The 15,475-nt window shown below is 39.7% G+C and overlaps 1 protein-coding gene across 2 annotated transcripts in view; it reads right to left on the minus strand.

Moving 5' to 3' along the window:
• Positions 1 to 15,475, minus strand: part of LOC308398145 (multiple epidermal growth factor-like domains protein 11) — a 252,798-nt gene that overhangs the window by 41,330 nt on the left and 195,993 nt on the right. For both annotated transcript variants that reach the window (XM_080884601.1, XM_080884600.1), the window contains exons 11-16: positions 14,747 to 14,959; positions 14,344 to 14,518; positions 7,908 to 8,028; positions 5,910 to 6,073; positions 5,692 to 5,794; positions 521 to 667 (exon numbers count right to left, since the gene is read on the minus strand). In XM_080884601.1, the coding sequence (XP_080740727.1) occupies positions 521 to 667; positions 5,692 to 5,794; positions 5,910 to 6,073; positions 7,908 to 8,028; positions 14,344 to 14,518; positions 14,747 to 14,959 (923 nt within the window). The remainder of the gene's footprint in view (positions 1 to 520; positions 668 to 5,691; positions 5,795 to 5,909; positions 6,074 to 7,907; positions 8,029 to 14,343; positions 14,519 to 14,746; positions 14,960 to 15,475) is intronic.

The raw sequence follows: 15,475 nt of genomic DNA on the forward strand, positions 1-15,475 counted from the left end.
ACAAATTTTACACAGACTTTATTTCAAAGACCTGCGAAGAAGTTACAAACTGGAATAACAAAGATTATCCAGTAGAAACAGTGCACCAGGTGGCAGCTATCACTTTATTCTAGTGCCGTTAATCTCGTTAAAATGACGTTAACGGCATAACCGCATTAACGCGGTAAATCTCCGTTAGCAAGTTAGCGCCCCGTGCGTGGGACTGCACGGCGTCAACACGTTAGCAAGGTTCACTCGTTAGCACGTTAGCGCTGTCCAGCCCCATGCACGGGGCAATCTGGGCTAACGTGCTAACAGAGATTTACCGCGTTAATGCAGTTATGTGGTTAACGTCATTTTAACGAGATTAACGCTGACAGCAGTATTTTATTCATTTCTCCTTTTTTACTAATTGTATAGGAGTCTTGTTAATAGTACTATTTGTAGTTTCTATTTAAAGCAAAATGTCAGGACTGCAGCTGTGGTCGAGTGAGTACAGTACACGACTGCAGAAACGTGGGTGTGAAAAATAATCCCTTACTTCTTCTGCAGTTGGTGCCCCGGTAGCCTGGAGCGCACACACAGGTGCCGTCCTCTGGAGAACAGGAGCCCCCGTTCTCGCAGGTGCAGCTGTAGGAGCAGTTGGGTCCCCAGCGACCCTCCTCGCACACACTGTCACAATGGACACCTGCACAAAATACACACAAACACACACAATGTAGGCTATAGTAAAGCAAACAGCTTTATTCTGCCGAGCGCTGAGCTATGAGCTCTTAAATAAAGTCAAACTGGTATTCCTAACACAGAGGTTCACATGTCACTTAAAGGTGAAAAGTGAGACGGCAGGGTGATAAAAAAAAAAAAAAAAAATCAGCAGAGATGAGTAGAGTTCTCACAGGAACTCAGCTAGCAGTTAACATAATGCTGTACTAGCAAACTGTGGGCTGTAGTAAGTAAACCTGGTCACCTTCACTTAATTGATGTCTTCCAATTGGCCCCCGATTGTGATATTTGTGATATCTGTTGATCGATGTAATGTTTAGACACTTATTAAGCATTGGAAATGTCAATAAACTGTTATTTAGTTCATTATATTATAATCAGGCTGTCTGCAGGTTTTTGTGTTGTGTGTGTTAGTCTAAAACAAAAAGATGGTAAACTGGTGTGCATGTAAAGGTGATAACTGGCATTGTGTTCAACAAAACCAAACATGCTTTTAATTATTTTGCTGTCTAAATATTCATTTGTGTGTGCACATGTATGAATAAATGTCAGTTTATATGAATAAACACATAAAATCTCACAAATACTACCCAAGACTTTTCCCTGTCTAATTCTTTGGTAAAGTGTCTCCGTCTTTCATCAGTCTTGCATGTGTGTGTGCGTGTGTCCTGTGGGGCAGCAGTCTGTCTGCACAAAAACTGGTCTGCACAATAGTTCAGAGCCCGTACGGCTCACAGGGGACAGTCTGACGGAATAGAAACAGAGAGTATGTGTAAATACAGTACACGTCTCACTTCAGCCTGCAGCTCATTAGAAACTTTCTTTGACATTTAACATTTCTTTCAGACATTATGATGCAATTAATAACATTCTAACATCTAAACTTAACTTAAAAAGTAAAGAAATGTTTGTTTGGTCGATTATTTCTTTGTTGTAACAATCCTTCTTTTCAATAGATCGTAGAGTGCTGCTGGAAAGTCAGTTTATTTCCCTTTACATCCCTAAGATCTCTTTAAATAGTAGAGTTGTGTATGTGAATTGCACCCCTGAAAAAACTGCCACCGAATCTTCTCAGCCAATGCCCAACAGCTTATTCTGTTATTGACTCTTGATTTTGAGCTGGTACTGCAGGTGCTGGCTGTCAGGTTCCTGATTGGCCCAGATTAACAGCACCTTTGAGCGCGGACTCAGCTTCAATGGTGAGCTGGTGTCTGCTTCAAACATGTCCTGTTTATAATTATATCTATGTACCTCTATCCTTCAACAATGCATTCATATGTAGTGGAATGGACAAATAAAATAAAGGATATTTTCTTCAATCTTTCATTTTTATAGTATGACTGCTTATGTTTATATATACCAAATTTTCCAGTGCTTGAGCCTACAATAATAATAAATCTTATCGTATGTTATCTTAAAATCACCCATTAGAATTATTTTTTCCGAACACTAAATCAGTCACAAAAATCAAATCAAAACTCCAAGTGCCAGCTGGACAACAGATAACAATAAACTGCTTTTTCAGTTATCTGTTGTCCATCGATGGTTAATTCAATCAGTTCCAGTTCAGTTCAATTTTATTTTATTTATATAGCACCAAATCACAATATTGTTATGTAGAGACAGTAATACAGAAAAACCCCAACAATCACACGACCTCCTATGAGTACGCACTTGACAGTGGGAAGGAAAAACTCCCTTTTAACAGGAAAAAACCAGCAGAACCAGTCTCAGGGAGGGGCGGCCATCTGCCGTGACTGGTTGGGGTTGATGGGGAAGGAGACAGGACAAAAGACATGCTGTGCTTCATAAGTTGAAGATTGCTGCTGCTGCTCGTCCATCCTGTCTTGAGAATTCTGACAGGACGACTCGGGTGTGTTGATTCCTTTAAACTGACGTATTCATCCCGCTGTAACCAGGTTTCCTTCAGTCAGAATAAACTGATGTGTTGATCAGTTATTAAATCCTTTACTAACAGGGACCTTATGTGTACTGATCCACATTTAAGTGCTTTATCTTTGGTGCAGTTGAGGATGCTATATTGTTATTTAATTTCATTTGGAATTGTTTTTTTGTGAACAGACATAGTTTCTGCAGGGATGCAGCTCTGGATCATAACAGGAGGAAGGACGCTGCAGAGATGGTGTATAAGACTCTGCTTCCTGGTCCCAACTCTGGATAAATTTGGTCAGACTGCTCCATCTAAAGGGGGATGGGTACCATCTCTCCTAACAAGACCACGTTTTCCCCAGAAAGTTGTTCGGTTTACACTTTACTCTCTGCAGACTTTTTAAATTTGATCTCACTGAGTCAGAGTGTAAATAATCACAGGAGAATCTTTGGGGTCTTTAATTGATATGCACTGTATTATCTTTCAGCTTCACAGACTCTCACAAGTCTAATTGTCATTCATAGTTATTACCTGAACTGTAATTACACAGGCTTACTAATTTCAGTCTAACGCAGATATCTGGTGTTTCTTTGTTTCTTCAAACTTCATGTAGTCGTTAACTCTAAACTTTGATCTATCTATTCATCAATATGTTGAAGTTTCCCTCAATGTCAATTCATTATCAGTTTTCCCTCTGGCAGTGAATTAAAATGTCCTCTCCATATTCATCACCTCTCATATTGATCCTCTCTCACCACAAGTTTACTAATTGACAATTAGTGGATGAAACAAGGAGAGGTACAACTCGAACATGACAATTAATAAAGTAAACAAGGGCACGGTGAAGTGTAATATCACTGCTGAGGAGAATGTTTGTGTAAAAAGGCTCTCTTGAAAGGTGCCTTATCCGTGGGAACATTTGTAAAGTTGAATTATTGAAAACAGCTCAAACTCATCCAAGCTTGAACGTCCCTAGTTTTAGAATTATAGGTTTGAATCTGCTGTGTGTTTGTCATATCGATTTGTAGTCTGAATTCATACCTTATTGTTGTCTGCACCCTTCTCCTCTGTCTTCTATTCCCCATCCATGTTTTATTTTATTCTCCTCTACTGAATGTGTGTTGAGGTATTTTCCATAACTGCTCCAGCTGCCCTCATTTCAGAGGGTCTAGATATGGCTCATGATCCCATGTCCCCTGAAGAGGCCAAAGGTCAAACTAAAGTGCATTTTTTAAGCTCTTCTGGAGTGTTTTTGATGAAGATTCATCAGTTTCATTGGATAGTTTTCAACGAAGTTGTTCTTCTCTGAGACCATGTGACTATAGAGGCACATCTAAAATAATTTTTAAACCCACTCTCAGTATATTTATTACTTTGTTGTGCACCTTCGATTTGATCTTCCAAGGGCTGGTTTTAGAGAGACACGAGACGCACGACAGCTTAAATAAAACTAATACAGTGGTCGGATTTCAGGTAAATTCATCAGTGGTACAAAGTCACTATGTTGACTTAAACACCATTAAATGTACCAAAAAATGTAATTATTCAGTGCCATCAGCCAGCAAGTGTCATTGATTGCTACCATGGAAACACTAATGCCAGGGGAATGTATCATGGGTATGGCATAGGTCTTACACAATAAGCTGCAAAATGAAGAAGAAGCTTCTGAAGAAGCTTCTCGGATGAGAGGTGAAACGTCTTCAAGCAACTTAAAGAAGTCCAGACGCTTTTCTTTGCAAGCTCCTTAGACTACGATGACCTGGATGACTGAGTAGCTTCACAGACACCTGCCTGTGAAAGTGTCACACGTGGTTTATAAAGCACTTTGAGTGCTCGAGTAAAGTAACAATTTCATATAGTTCATATTCATATTGCACCAAATCACAACAACAGTCACCTCAAAGTGCTTAATGCTTCTATGTGAAGACTACAATAGTACAGCTAAACCCCAACAATCAGACGACCCCCTTTGAGCAACTTTGGTGAGACTGGGAAGGAAAAACTCCCTTTTAACAGGCAGAAACCTCCAGCACAACCAGGCTGACATAAGCTTTGTCCAAAAGGAACGTTTTAAGTCTACTCTGAAAAGTAGAGCTGGTGTCAGTCCCCCAAATCCAAGCTGGGAACTGGTTCCACAGAAGAGGAATCTGAAAGCTGAAAGCCTCCCAATTTACTTTTTAATATCCTAAAGAACAGAAGAAAGACAGCAATCTGAGAGCGGAGTGCTCTATTGGGGTGATATGGGCGGTATGGAAAGATGGGCTCTGATTACTCAATATTATTTGCTATATAAGAACCAGTCCGTTTGCCATTTACATAATGTTTCAGCACAAGATATATGTTACATTACTGTGCTCAACATTAGGCCCTGTCCCACTTTGTCCAACTTTTTCAAAGATCATGTTTCAATCCTTCTGTTCACTCTTTAGCTGAAAAAAGTAAAGGAAAAGACAAATGTGATTTTTTTGTGATATGTGTATATTCAATGTTGGGTCAGTGAACTATACGTTATAGAATAGAATTCTATAGAATAGAAAAGTGCTATATAAGAACCACTCCAAATGCAATGCAAGTGGTGTAAAGCACCCAGCTACTGGACTCTAGAGCAGTGGAGATGTGTTAGAGCAGTTTCTGCAAGGCAGAACTTTTCATCCGGGTCTAGTCTGACCTCACAAATGTTTAATAGAATAGCCAAAAATTCCCATGAATACAGGAAAACTTTGCCACAAGACTGGGAGCTGTTATAGTGAAAAAGGGTGTCATTAAAGTTACTTAATACTTTTAATAATATAGCGTAGAAGGGTTATTATTGTTATGAATATTCAGTGAATGTAAAATTGGGAAAATGCTTTGAATGGCATTTTGTCAACAGACTGAAGCAGGCGTGCTGGTATGAATAAATATTCTACTGTACCACCAATATGCAACCAAAAATGCACAAATTATATCACAGTTGCCAAATGCTTGACTTTGAGGTCAAGGCCACTAAAATGTGAACTTTCTGTGGTATCAATCTGAACATCATAGGTGTTCTTTCTAATGTTACTGGATTCACAGCATTTTCAAATGTTGGCTCAAACTGCAGCTCCATAACTCACCCGTCCAACCTGCAAGACAGCGGCAGAAACCCGTAACTGGATCACAGCCATCGGAGTTAACGCAGTCACATTTCTCTCTGCAATCCAAGCCGTACGATCCATCCTAACAGCACCAAGACAAACATCAGAGAAAACACATTTTTTCTTTTATTAAGTAACTTAACGAAACATTAAAGAAGCAAAGTAGAATGCTATGAATGAATGCTATGAGCACTCACAGGACAAGGTACGTCACAGTATTCATCCGTCCAGCCTGGGGAGCAAGCACAGGTTCCACTGACGGGGTTGCAAGCTGCCCCATTGGCACACTGACACGTCTGATTGCAGCTCAGTCCCCAGGTTCCACTGGAGCAAGGGATGGAGCAGTCGACACCCTGCCAACCTGCTCAGACGACAGATCATTTTAGTTTGTAATGGAACTTTACTCTGCAATTAAGTATTATAAGTTTTATATTTCCGTATGTTTGACCTTGTGATTTTGATTTATTTTATGACTTTTCTTCTAACTTGGTGTAATTGTAGTTTATAAGAATGTGGATCCTATTTTCTCTACATTATCCATCTTTGCTGTATTTGTTATAATGACTAAATACGTGTCAATACCTATTTTATAGCTGCAACAGTGTCCAAGAGGCACGAGCCGACAGACAGACATATTTACAGTTTAAACAGATTATCAAAAGTAGTTTATTTGGAGCTAAAAAAAAAGTCCCTTTCCCCATCTTTGATAAGTGTTTCCAACAAACAGTTTGAGTAATCGTTTTTCTGTTTAACTTCATTTCCTCTTCCAAGTAAGTCTGTCTGGTTGTTGTTTGAGTTTTTCCTGCAGTGACAAAAGTCATAGAAATAAGCCAAGCTGCAGGACACAGGAGTTCATCGTTACTAAGGGCTGTACATTGAATTATCAGAGCGTATGTTAAACATATATCCTGATAATTCAACTGTTCAGTTCAGTAATATTTTGGATTATTGTTTAAATGACTTTTAAAAATGTATTTATCTTTTTAAAGGCTTTGCTTAACTTGAATGTAAGTAATAAGAAATGTTTCTAATTTGTCATTCCCTTCCATCCTTCACCATTTCCTGGGCTTTTCCCACTAAAAACACTGAGCATATTAAAGTACATCAAAGTAAATTAAGTCATGGGTGACTAAAGAGAGAGAGTACGCGGGTTTCACAGGGTTCGTTCTTGTTCTAACCAAAGCTCTCAGGCCCTGGTCCTGTTTTCTGCTTCTTCAGATGTCTCTCTATTTTAATTACCTGTGGTCCCAACCACGTTCAGAGGTGTATAAATATTTAAACATGCTGATATTGAGAGATATTAAGCAAGCAGAAAAAAAGACCAGGTAAGGACTGGAGATTGTTACAGTTGATGTCTTCACATTTTTAGAGATGTGAAATTGAATGAATGGTGAAATTGGAGAAAATTTGGGGTTTCTGGTTTTCAAATGCAGGATCAAACAAAAACAGGGCTAGGAGATCAAGGCTGGAACTTTTTAATATCAAATAGTTTGAAATTTTCTCAATTTTCTTTAAGCGTTTAGAAAAGTCCGAAAGTGTAGAAAAGATCTGTCAAAAAAAGCTGCAAATAATTTCACTGAGTTACTGTGAAATATAACAAAGAAAAAGCAGCAAATTCCCAAATTTGTTTAGTGATCTTGTGGAATTAGCTAAAAACTTTTGTATGTGTACTAGAAGCACAACTTGAATAAAGCAAGAGTTTGGAAACATTATGTCAAGGCCATGTAACCTAACTTTTTTAAAGGTTTTTATCACACTTGACCTCTTGAAATAAAAACAAGCATTTTTATCTCCTGGTGATCACTGAAATTCAAGTTATACACCCTTCCCCACTCACTTCAGATAGGCCTGGTTTTCTTCAGATTCAAATAAATGCAACACCATCAACATTTAATTAATTTCAATAGTCAACAGAATATGTAGTACTTAAAATAGCAGTTTTTCAAGCTCTCGTCAACGATATGCTCAGCAGCTTCTCCACAGGAACATCCACATGTACATTTTTAGATTAGAAAGAAGTACCAGAGGCTCTGCTGAAAATGTTAGACATTCAGGGAAACACTACAAGTTACAGTGAAGACTGTGACTCCTTACAAAAACAATTTTGATAGTTGTTCCTCTTGTCCAATTCTAAAACATAATAATGAAGGAAATTTCAACACTCTGTCTTTAAGAACGTGCTTGTAAAGCACTACCTTCTCTGCAGATGCAGGAACCATCAATGTGTGAGCAGGAGATCTCGTTTTGGCAGGAGCACGATGAGGAGCAGTTGATCCCGTACAGGCCTGCAAGACAGCTGATAGAGCAGTCGTCACCCTGGTCACACAAAAGGAGACAGGAAGGAACTGAAAAATAATGGTAAAGGTAAGATAAAAGGCCTGGAGTTGATTTGAGGTGAAGTGCTTGCATTTGGAAGATTTTGCTGTGAATGGACAACAGGTGGTCAAATCAGCTCTCCGTGAAGGTGAAACAACCAATGCTTAAGCTCACAAAGACAGAAAAAACCCATCGGAGAAGTTGCTACTATATTAGGGTTGGACTCAGCAATGCAAAAAGACCTGGACGTCCACAGGAAGACAGCTTTCCAGGATGATCGCAGAATTCTTTCTATTGCAAAGAGAAACCTCTTCACAACAGCCAACCAAGTGAACAGCTCTCTCCAGGAGGTAGACGTATCGATATCCAAGTCTATCATAAAGAGAAGACCGCATGAAAGTAAATACAGGGTGTTCACTGCAAGGTGCAAGCCACTCATCAGCCTCAAGAATAGACTGGCTAGACTTTGCTAAAAAAAACACCCAAAAAAGCCAGCACAGATCTGGACAAACATTCTTTGGACAGATGAAACCAAGATCAACCTCTACGAGAATGATGGCAAGACAAAAGTATGAAGAAGGTGTGGAACAGCTCAGGATCCAAAGCACACCACATCATCGGTAAAACGCGGCGTCGGCAGTGTGACGGCTTGGGCATGCATGGCTGCCAGTGACACTGGGACACTCGTGTTTACTGATGATGTCACTCAGGACAGAAACAGACGAATGAACTCTGAGGTGACTGTCTGCTCAAATCCAGCTAAATGCAGTCAGATTGATTAGGCAGTGTTTCATAATACAGATGGACAATAAGCCACAACATACGGCCAAAGCAACCCAGGAGTTTATTGATGCAAACAACCTGATCTTAACCCAACTGAGCTGCATTTCACTTGCTGAAGATTAAACTTTGCACAGAAAGACCCACAAACAAACAGCAACTGAAGGCCTGTGAGAGCATTAAAAAGGAGGAAACCCTGGGTGTTGATTTAGCTCACTGCGATGAGCAGGTGACCATATGCCACATGGCTGAGACCAGCCGGCCCACATTCTCGATTCCAACCTTTTGCTGTATATCTTCCCCCATCTCTCGCCCTCCGCTTCCCTGTCACTCTTCACTGTACCCTGTCAAATAAAGCTGTAAAAAGGCCAAACGAAAAGGAGGAACCCAGCATTTGGTGATGTCCATGAGTTCAAGACTTCCGGTTGTCATTGCCTGCAAAGGCTTTTCAACCAATTATGTAGTAATAAACATTTTATGCTCAGTTATTTAATTTGACCAATTATTTTTGTTTAAAAATCCCTTCCTTTTTATGCAATCTTTTCTTTCAACTCACTGAATTAAAACTGAGTCTAGTCTGCACTTCAACTGCATCAGAATTGTTTCATTTAAAATTGAACCCCCTGTCTGGGGCTCTCCTCAGCTCTTTCCAGGAGGGTGGCGTGGCTGCCCCTCCGATGGTCCTCCTTGGGCTCTCACGCTCCTGGGGGCCACCAGATGTCTCCTCCATGCCTGCTTCATGCAGGCACATTACAAGGAGAATCCTTTTGAATACAAGTGCGCTCACGCACACAGGTGCTCACAGGCTTTCTTGCCTCCCACCTCAAAGCACATTCTGCGCTGTCAGTCTTGTGTGCTGCAAAATAAAATTCAATATTTAGTATTTACTGTTAGTTACACTTATCTAGGTTATTGCTGCAGTGCTGTTTTTATTGTGTTGCTCTCCTTTTACTTGTTTTCTTTTTTTGTATCAACAGGTAAACAGCGGATTTGTTTTTTAGTGTCTTCTCTCACTGTCCCTCTTCCCCTCTGTCTGTCTGTCTTTCTTTCTTTCTTTCTTTCTTTCTTTCTTTCTTTCTTTCTTTCTTTCTTTCTTTCTTTCTTTCTTTCTTTCTTTCTTTCTTTCTTTCTTTCTTTCTTTCTTTCTTTCTCTGCCCCCAGGCATGTCTGTCCTATTTGTGACTTAAAATAAAATAAATTGAATAAATAAATAATAATAACAAAGGTCAATCAAGTGGACCAATATGGCAAAGCCATAATGATCTACTTAGTAAAATAAATCCATCTTTCTTGGCCTTCAGACAATAACTCTGATTGCTAAAGAACTGAAGAGGACAGGGGGGAAAATCATTGTGGTGATGTACAGAACCAAATTCTCTGTCCAAATATTTATGGACCCAACTGTATATGTGTGTTATGTGTTACATGTTAATGTACATGTATAAATATTTTTAATGTTGGAGAGTTCTGTATGTGTATGCAGCTGTCTAGAGGCAACCTTTTCAGAAAAATCTGAAACCTTCTAATTATAAATTAAAATCAAAGACCACTCCCAGTTCCCTCCAACAGTCCGTGTCAAGTTCTGCTCTCTTATTTTAAAATAGCTGTATAGGAATAATTTTATTATTGAACAACAACCATGTTCTCAATGAACCCAAAAAACTCATTAATATCAAAGCTGAATGTTTTTGGAAGTAGTTTTTGTTTGTTTTTAGTTTGAGCTATTTTAGGGGGATATCTGTGTGTGCAGGTGACTATTACTGTGCATAATTATTAGGCAACTTAACAAAAAACAAATATATACCCATTTCAATGATTTATTTTTACCAGTGAAACCAATATAACATCTCCACATTCACAAATATACATTTCTGACATTCAAAAACAAAACAAAAACAAATCAGCGACCAATATAGCCACCTTTCTTTGCAAGGACACTCAAAAGCCTGCCATCCATGGATTCTGTCAGTGTTTTGATCTGTTCACCATCAACATTGCGTGCAGCAGCAACCACAGCCTCCCAGACACTGTTCAGAGAGGTGTACTGTTTTCCCTCCTTGTAAATCTCACATTTGATGATGGACCACAGGTTCTCAATGGGGTTCAGATCAGGTGAACAAGGAGGCCATGTCATTAGTTTTTCTTCTTTTATACCCTTTCTTGCAGCCACGCTGTGGAGTACTTGGACGCGTGTGATGGAGCATTGTCCTGCATGAAAATCATGTTTTTCTTGAAGGATGCAGACTTCTTCCTGTACCACTGCTTGAAGAAGGTGTCTTCCAGAAACTGGCAGTAGGACTGGGAGTTGAGCTTGACTCCATCCTCAACCCGAAAAGGCCCCACAAGCTCATCTTTGATGATACCAGCCCAAAACAGTACTCCACCTCCACCTTGCTGGCATCTGAGTCTGGAGCTCTCTGCCCTTTACCAATCCAGCCACGGGCCCATCCATCTGGCCCATCAAGACTCACTCTCATTTCATCAGTCCATAAAACCTTAGAAAAACCAGTCTTGAGATATTTCTTGGCCCAGTCTTGACGTTTCAGCTTGTGTGTCTTGTTCAGTGGTGGTCGTCTTTCAGCCTTTCTTACCTTGGCCATGTCTCTGAGTATTGCACACCTTGTGCTTTTGGGCACTCCAGTGATGTTGCAGCTCTGAAATATGGCCAAACTGGTGGCAAGTGGCATCTTGGCAGCTGCACGCTTGACTTTTCTCAGTTCATGGGCAGTTATTTTGCGCCTTGGTTTTTCCACACGCTTCTTGCGACCCTGTTGACTATTTTGAATGAAACGCTTGATTGTTCGATGATCACGCTTCAGAAGCTTTGCAATTTTGAGACTGCTGCATCCCTCTGCAAGATATCTCACTATTTTTGACTTTTCTGAGCCTGTCAAGTCCTTCTTTTGACCCATTTTGCCAAAGGAAAGGACGTTGCCTAATAATTATGCACACCTGATATAGGGTGTTGATGTCATTAGACCACACCCCTTCTCATTACAGAGATGCACATCACCTAATATGCTTAATTGGTAGTAGGCTTTCGAGCCTATACAGCTTGGAGTAAGACAACATGCATGAAGAGGACGATGTGGACAAAATACTCATTTGCCTAATAATTCTGCACTCCCTGTAAAGATCCAAGAACGGGGAGCCACAGTCTTTTCTGTCGGACCAAGGAAACACTGCAGCGCCTGTGGCTTGGCTGTCCCAGGCCTGCTGGCCTCTTTTCTTTGCTGTGACAGTGGCTTCCTGGGCTTAGGATTGTTTTAGAGGAGAGTCTCTTTATCTTGGGTCCAAAGTACTCTGTGGTGCAGCGTTGAAAGGTTTGCTTAATTAATTTTTCAATAGGTCAAGCTAAGATGAGTACATGGCTCACAAGGAGGAACAAAATGAAGGGGCAGGATCAGTTAATTCTGAAATTACGTTCAAGGGGATAGTAGGTGCACGTTTAAAAGCAGAATTCGTTTATTATGAAATGGTGTCTAACACTGAAGAGTTTGTCTCTGTTTGGGGAATCAGTGGAGTTTTGTGTAAAGAAACTGGAGATGTTTTAGTTTTAAATTTCTGTGAAAATCAAACGGACACCATCTGTTTTGTGTTCATGTGTGTTTATTGTGTTTTGGTTGGGTTTTGTAAAGATCTTAATTTGGCATTCATCTTCAGTTATGGTTGTAGTATAAGCATCGATATAATAAAAGGTGTGTCAAAGGTCTTCTGTCAACACTTATGTATTAAATTATAGAAAAACAGCTCATGGAACAGACGCCAATGAAACTGCTGATACAGACGATCAGCCTTGATGTGACTGTTTGATTTGGTTCTTGCCTCTGTGAGCTGACAATAACAGACAGCATTGAAAGACCAAAGATCCAAACAGCACACACCGAGGTAAGATCTCTTATAAGGATAATGAGGGTTTCATCTTAAGCATTACTATAACTCACTTAGTGTAACTGGAAAGACATTATTGGACAACCACATCATTGGAGCAAGTATAGGTCTCACAGCTTTATAGACAGTGGCACAGCTTTGGGTCCATCTTGTAAGTTTACGGCCATGCCAACTTTATTTATGAAACGCTACGTCCAACCACTGACCAAAATGCAGGACTGACTTCATGGACAAATGCTAATTTACTTTGTACAACTGGCAATTAGCATTGATAATTCAGAGCAACCAAAGCTTTCTAAATATGATGTAAGATTAGAAGGCAAACTAAACTTCACCTAAACTTACTCATCAAAATGGGAACAAGACCTGCTTAATAAAACGGCGCATACATCTGCACTAGTTACAGACAAATCAACAAGAGATTTTAAATATTACTGCATGCAAACCTTTAAGGTACTCTCACTGTTACATATAGGCAGAAACTCCACATACTTTTGTACCATCCTGACACTCGTGCTCTCTTTGTCAAACATCGTACGAGTTGCACCTGCATTAGCCTTTCTGCTTTGCGAGCCACATTAGCTCTGTGTCTAAACCTGCAGAGTCAACAGCACCAGTTGTTAGAGGATGTCCTACGCCTTCTCTGTGCATCTTCTGCACACACTGGCTGTAAATACCCTCTCCTCAACCAGGTGGAAGTTGTTCATTATTTTTAACCTGTCTTCAGGTTAAATAATACTAGGAACCTCATTTACATGTGCAATTCTTTCTGAGGAAATCCTTTTGATTTCTTGCCGTTAAAGCCTCTGAGCCTGTGCTTTTTTCTTATGAATAGACCTATGGCTGATGCAATGCACTTAAACTTAAAAGTTCTGACAGATGTGGAGGATGTTAATTAGGCAAGTTTTAGTGAATAGCTGCATGCTCTGATCAAAGACATTATGCTTCTCTTAAGACTGTGGAATAGAATGGGTGGTGGTGAAAACTGAATTTCACTCTATGCTGTCCACGTGTTGTATCATCCGATAATGTAATGTAATATAATATAATATGATATGATATGATATACAGTTTTGATTGTAAAACAAACAGCAAATGTTTGAAAATACAAAATAAAACGTTTTACAAAATAAAAAATGCTGTTTTCTTGCAATCTCTGCACAGAGTATTCCAAAAATGATAAACACATGAATTGTGGCTCTTTAATAGAAAATAAATGATCTTCTCAAATATATATTGATTTGTGTGCAATTACATTGTCCAGCAAATTGAGGCATTCTCATGAACTTAGAATGAATCAATTAAAAACACACAGGTGAAATGGTAGAACGAGCAGCTTAGAGAAGAATCAAAGTATTTGCTTTGAGAGACGAGTCGTCTATTTGTTTCCATAGCACAATACAGTTAGGCAAGAAGCAAGGCAGCTGGCTCATCCTTTTCTGTGGGCTCCCTCTAGCTTGTAGATAGTTTGAAGATAATAGTTTGTTTTAAAAATACTCAGTGTTAAATCTTCCCATAATCCCATAATCTATATTTGGCAAGTTTAGAGTGAGACAAAACAAAAAGAACCAATAAAATTCCAATAACTGGACTGGGGGAAAAGGAAAGTGTTGGTGTTAAGCCACAGAAATCTTTTGCACTTACTATGTATCCTGGTGCACAGATACAAGCTCCAGTGATGCCATCACAGTAGGCTCCATTAGCACAAACACACAGCTCTCTGCAGCCCTCACCGTAGTAACCTGGTGGGCAGGTCTCGTCACAGTAAAGCCCAGTCCATCCCGCAGCACAGGTGCACTCTCCTGACAGAGGGTGACAGCTGAAAGAGCAGGAAGATTAGAAGGTTATTTTGCAGTGTGTATATTGTTTTGTAGTTCTCCCATTTTGACCACCCTCGACACAAAGTTACTTTTATAGTAGGTTTAGTGGGAAAAGCAGAAATATGTGAAACAAAATATCAACTCCACTTTAACTAGATACAGTAATTCAAACATTCTATTCTACTGAAGTGTTGTACAGTAAGAAAGCCTGAGCAATGATCCAGTACCTGAGTGTGTTTGTGTGTATGCAGGGGCAGTATTTGTCACAGATGAGTCCATACAGGCCAGTGGGACAGAAACGATCCTGACAGCTAGGCCCCTTGAAGCCTTCGTTACAAAGGCAGGCGCCGTTGATGTGGTAGCATTTGGCTCTGTTCTGGCAGTCACACTTGTGAGCACACTGTGGCCCATAAGTGCCAACTGGGCATTCATCCTGGCATCTGGGTTGGTTTAAAAAACACGGAGGAGTTATTTTCCAACATTCTAAGCCTCTCTTCTAAAGGTGCCTGGGATTTTTCTTTTTACAAGTTAGAGTGAAAGAAACAGTTATTACTGCAGCATTTGGGACTTCTATTACTTCTAATCAACTTTGTTACCTGGAAAGACACAATTCAGAGATAATAAATCGAGTTGGAATACAATCCTTGAGTAAACACCCCGTTTTTCTGCAAAATGTTGAGCTGGTATTTGGGAAAAGGTAACCATAGCTGTTTAGACAACTTCCCCTTGGTTCCCGGTAGGAAAATAACCTGGGACCAGAATAAGAGCCAAAATATTTTCAGTGTAATTCTGCAAAGAAAGCTAGTTTTCTATTGCACTGAATTTCATCACAAATCATTATTTCCATTATTATTAATCCGAGTCGTGTATTGTTAAATTATGTGCTCTCTGTACATTTTGAAAAAAATAATTGTCTAAAGATAACACATTAGAGCACATGGATAAGAGACTGCAAC

The sequence above is a fragment of the Rhamphochromis sp. 'chilingali' genome (genome assembly GCF_963969265.1).
Source record: "Rhamphochromis sp. 'chilingali' genome assembly, chromosome: 6".
Taxonomy (NCBI): domain Eukaryota; kingdom Metazoa; phylum Chordata; class Actinopteri; order Cichliformes; family Cichlidae; genus Rhamphochromis; species Rhamphochromis sp. 'chilingali'.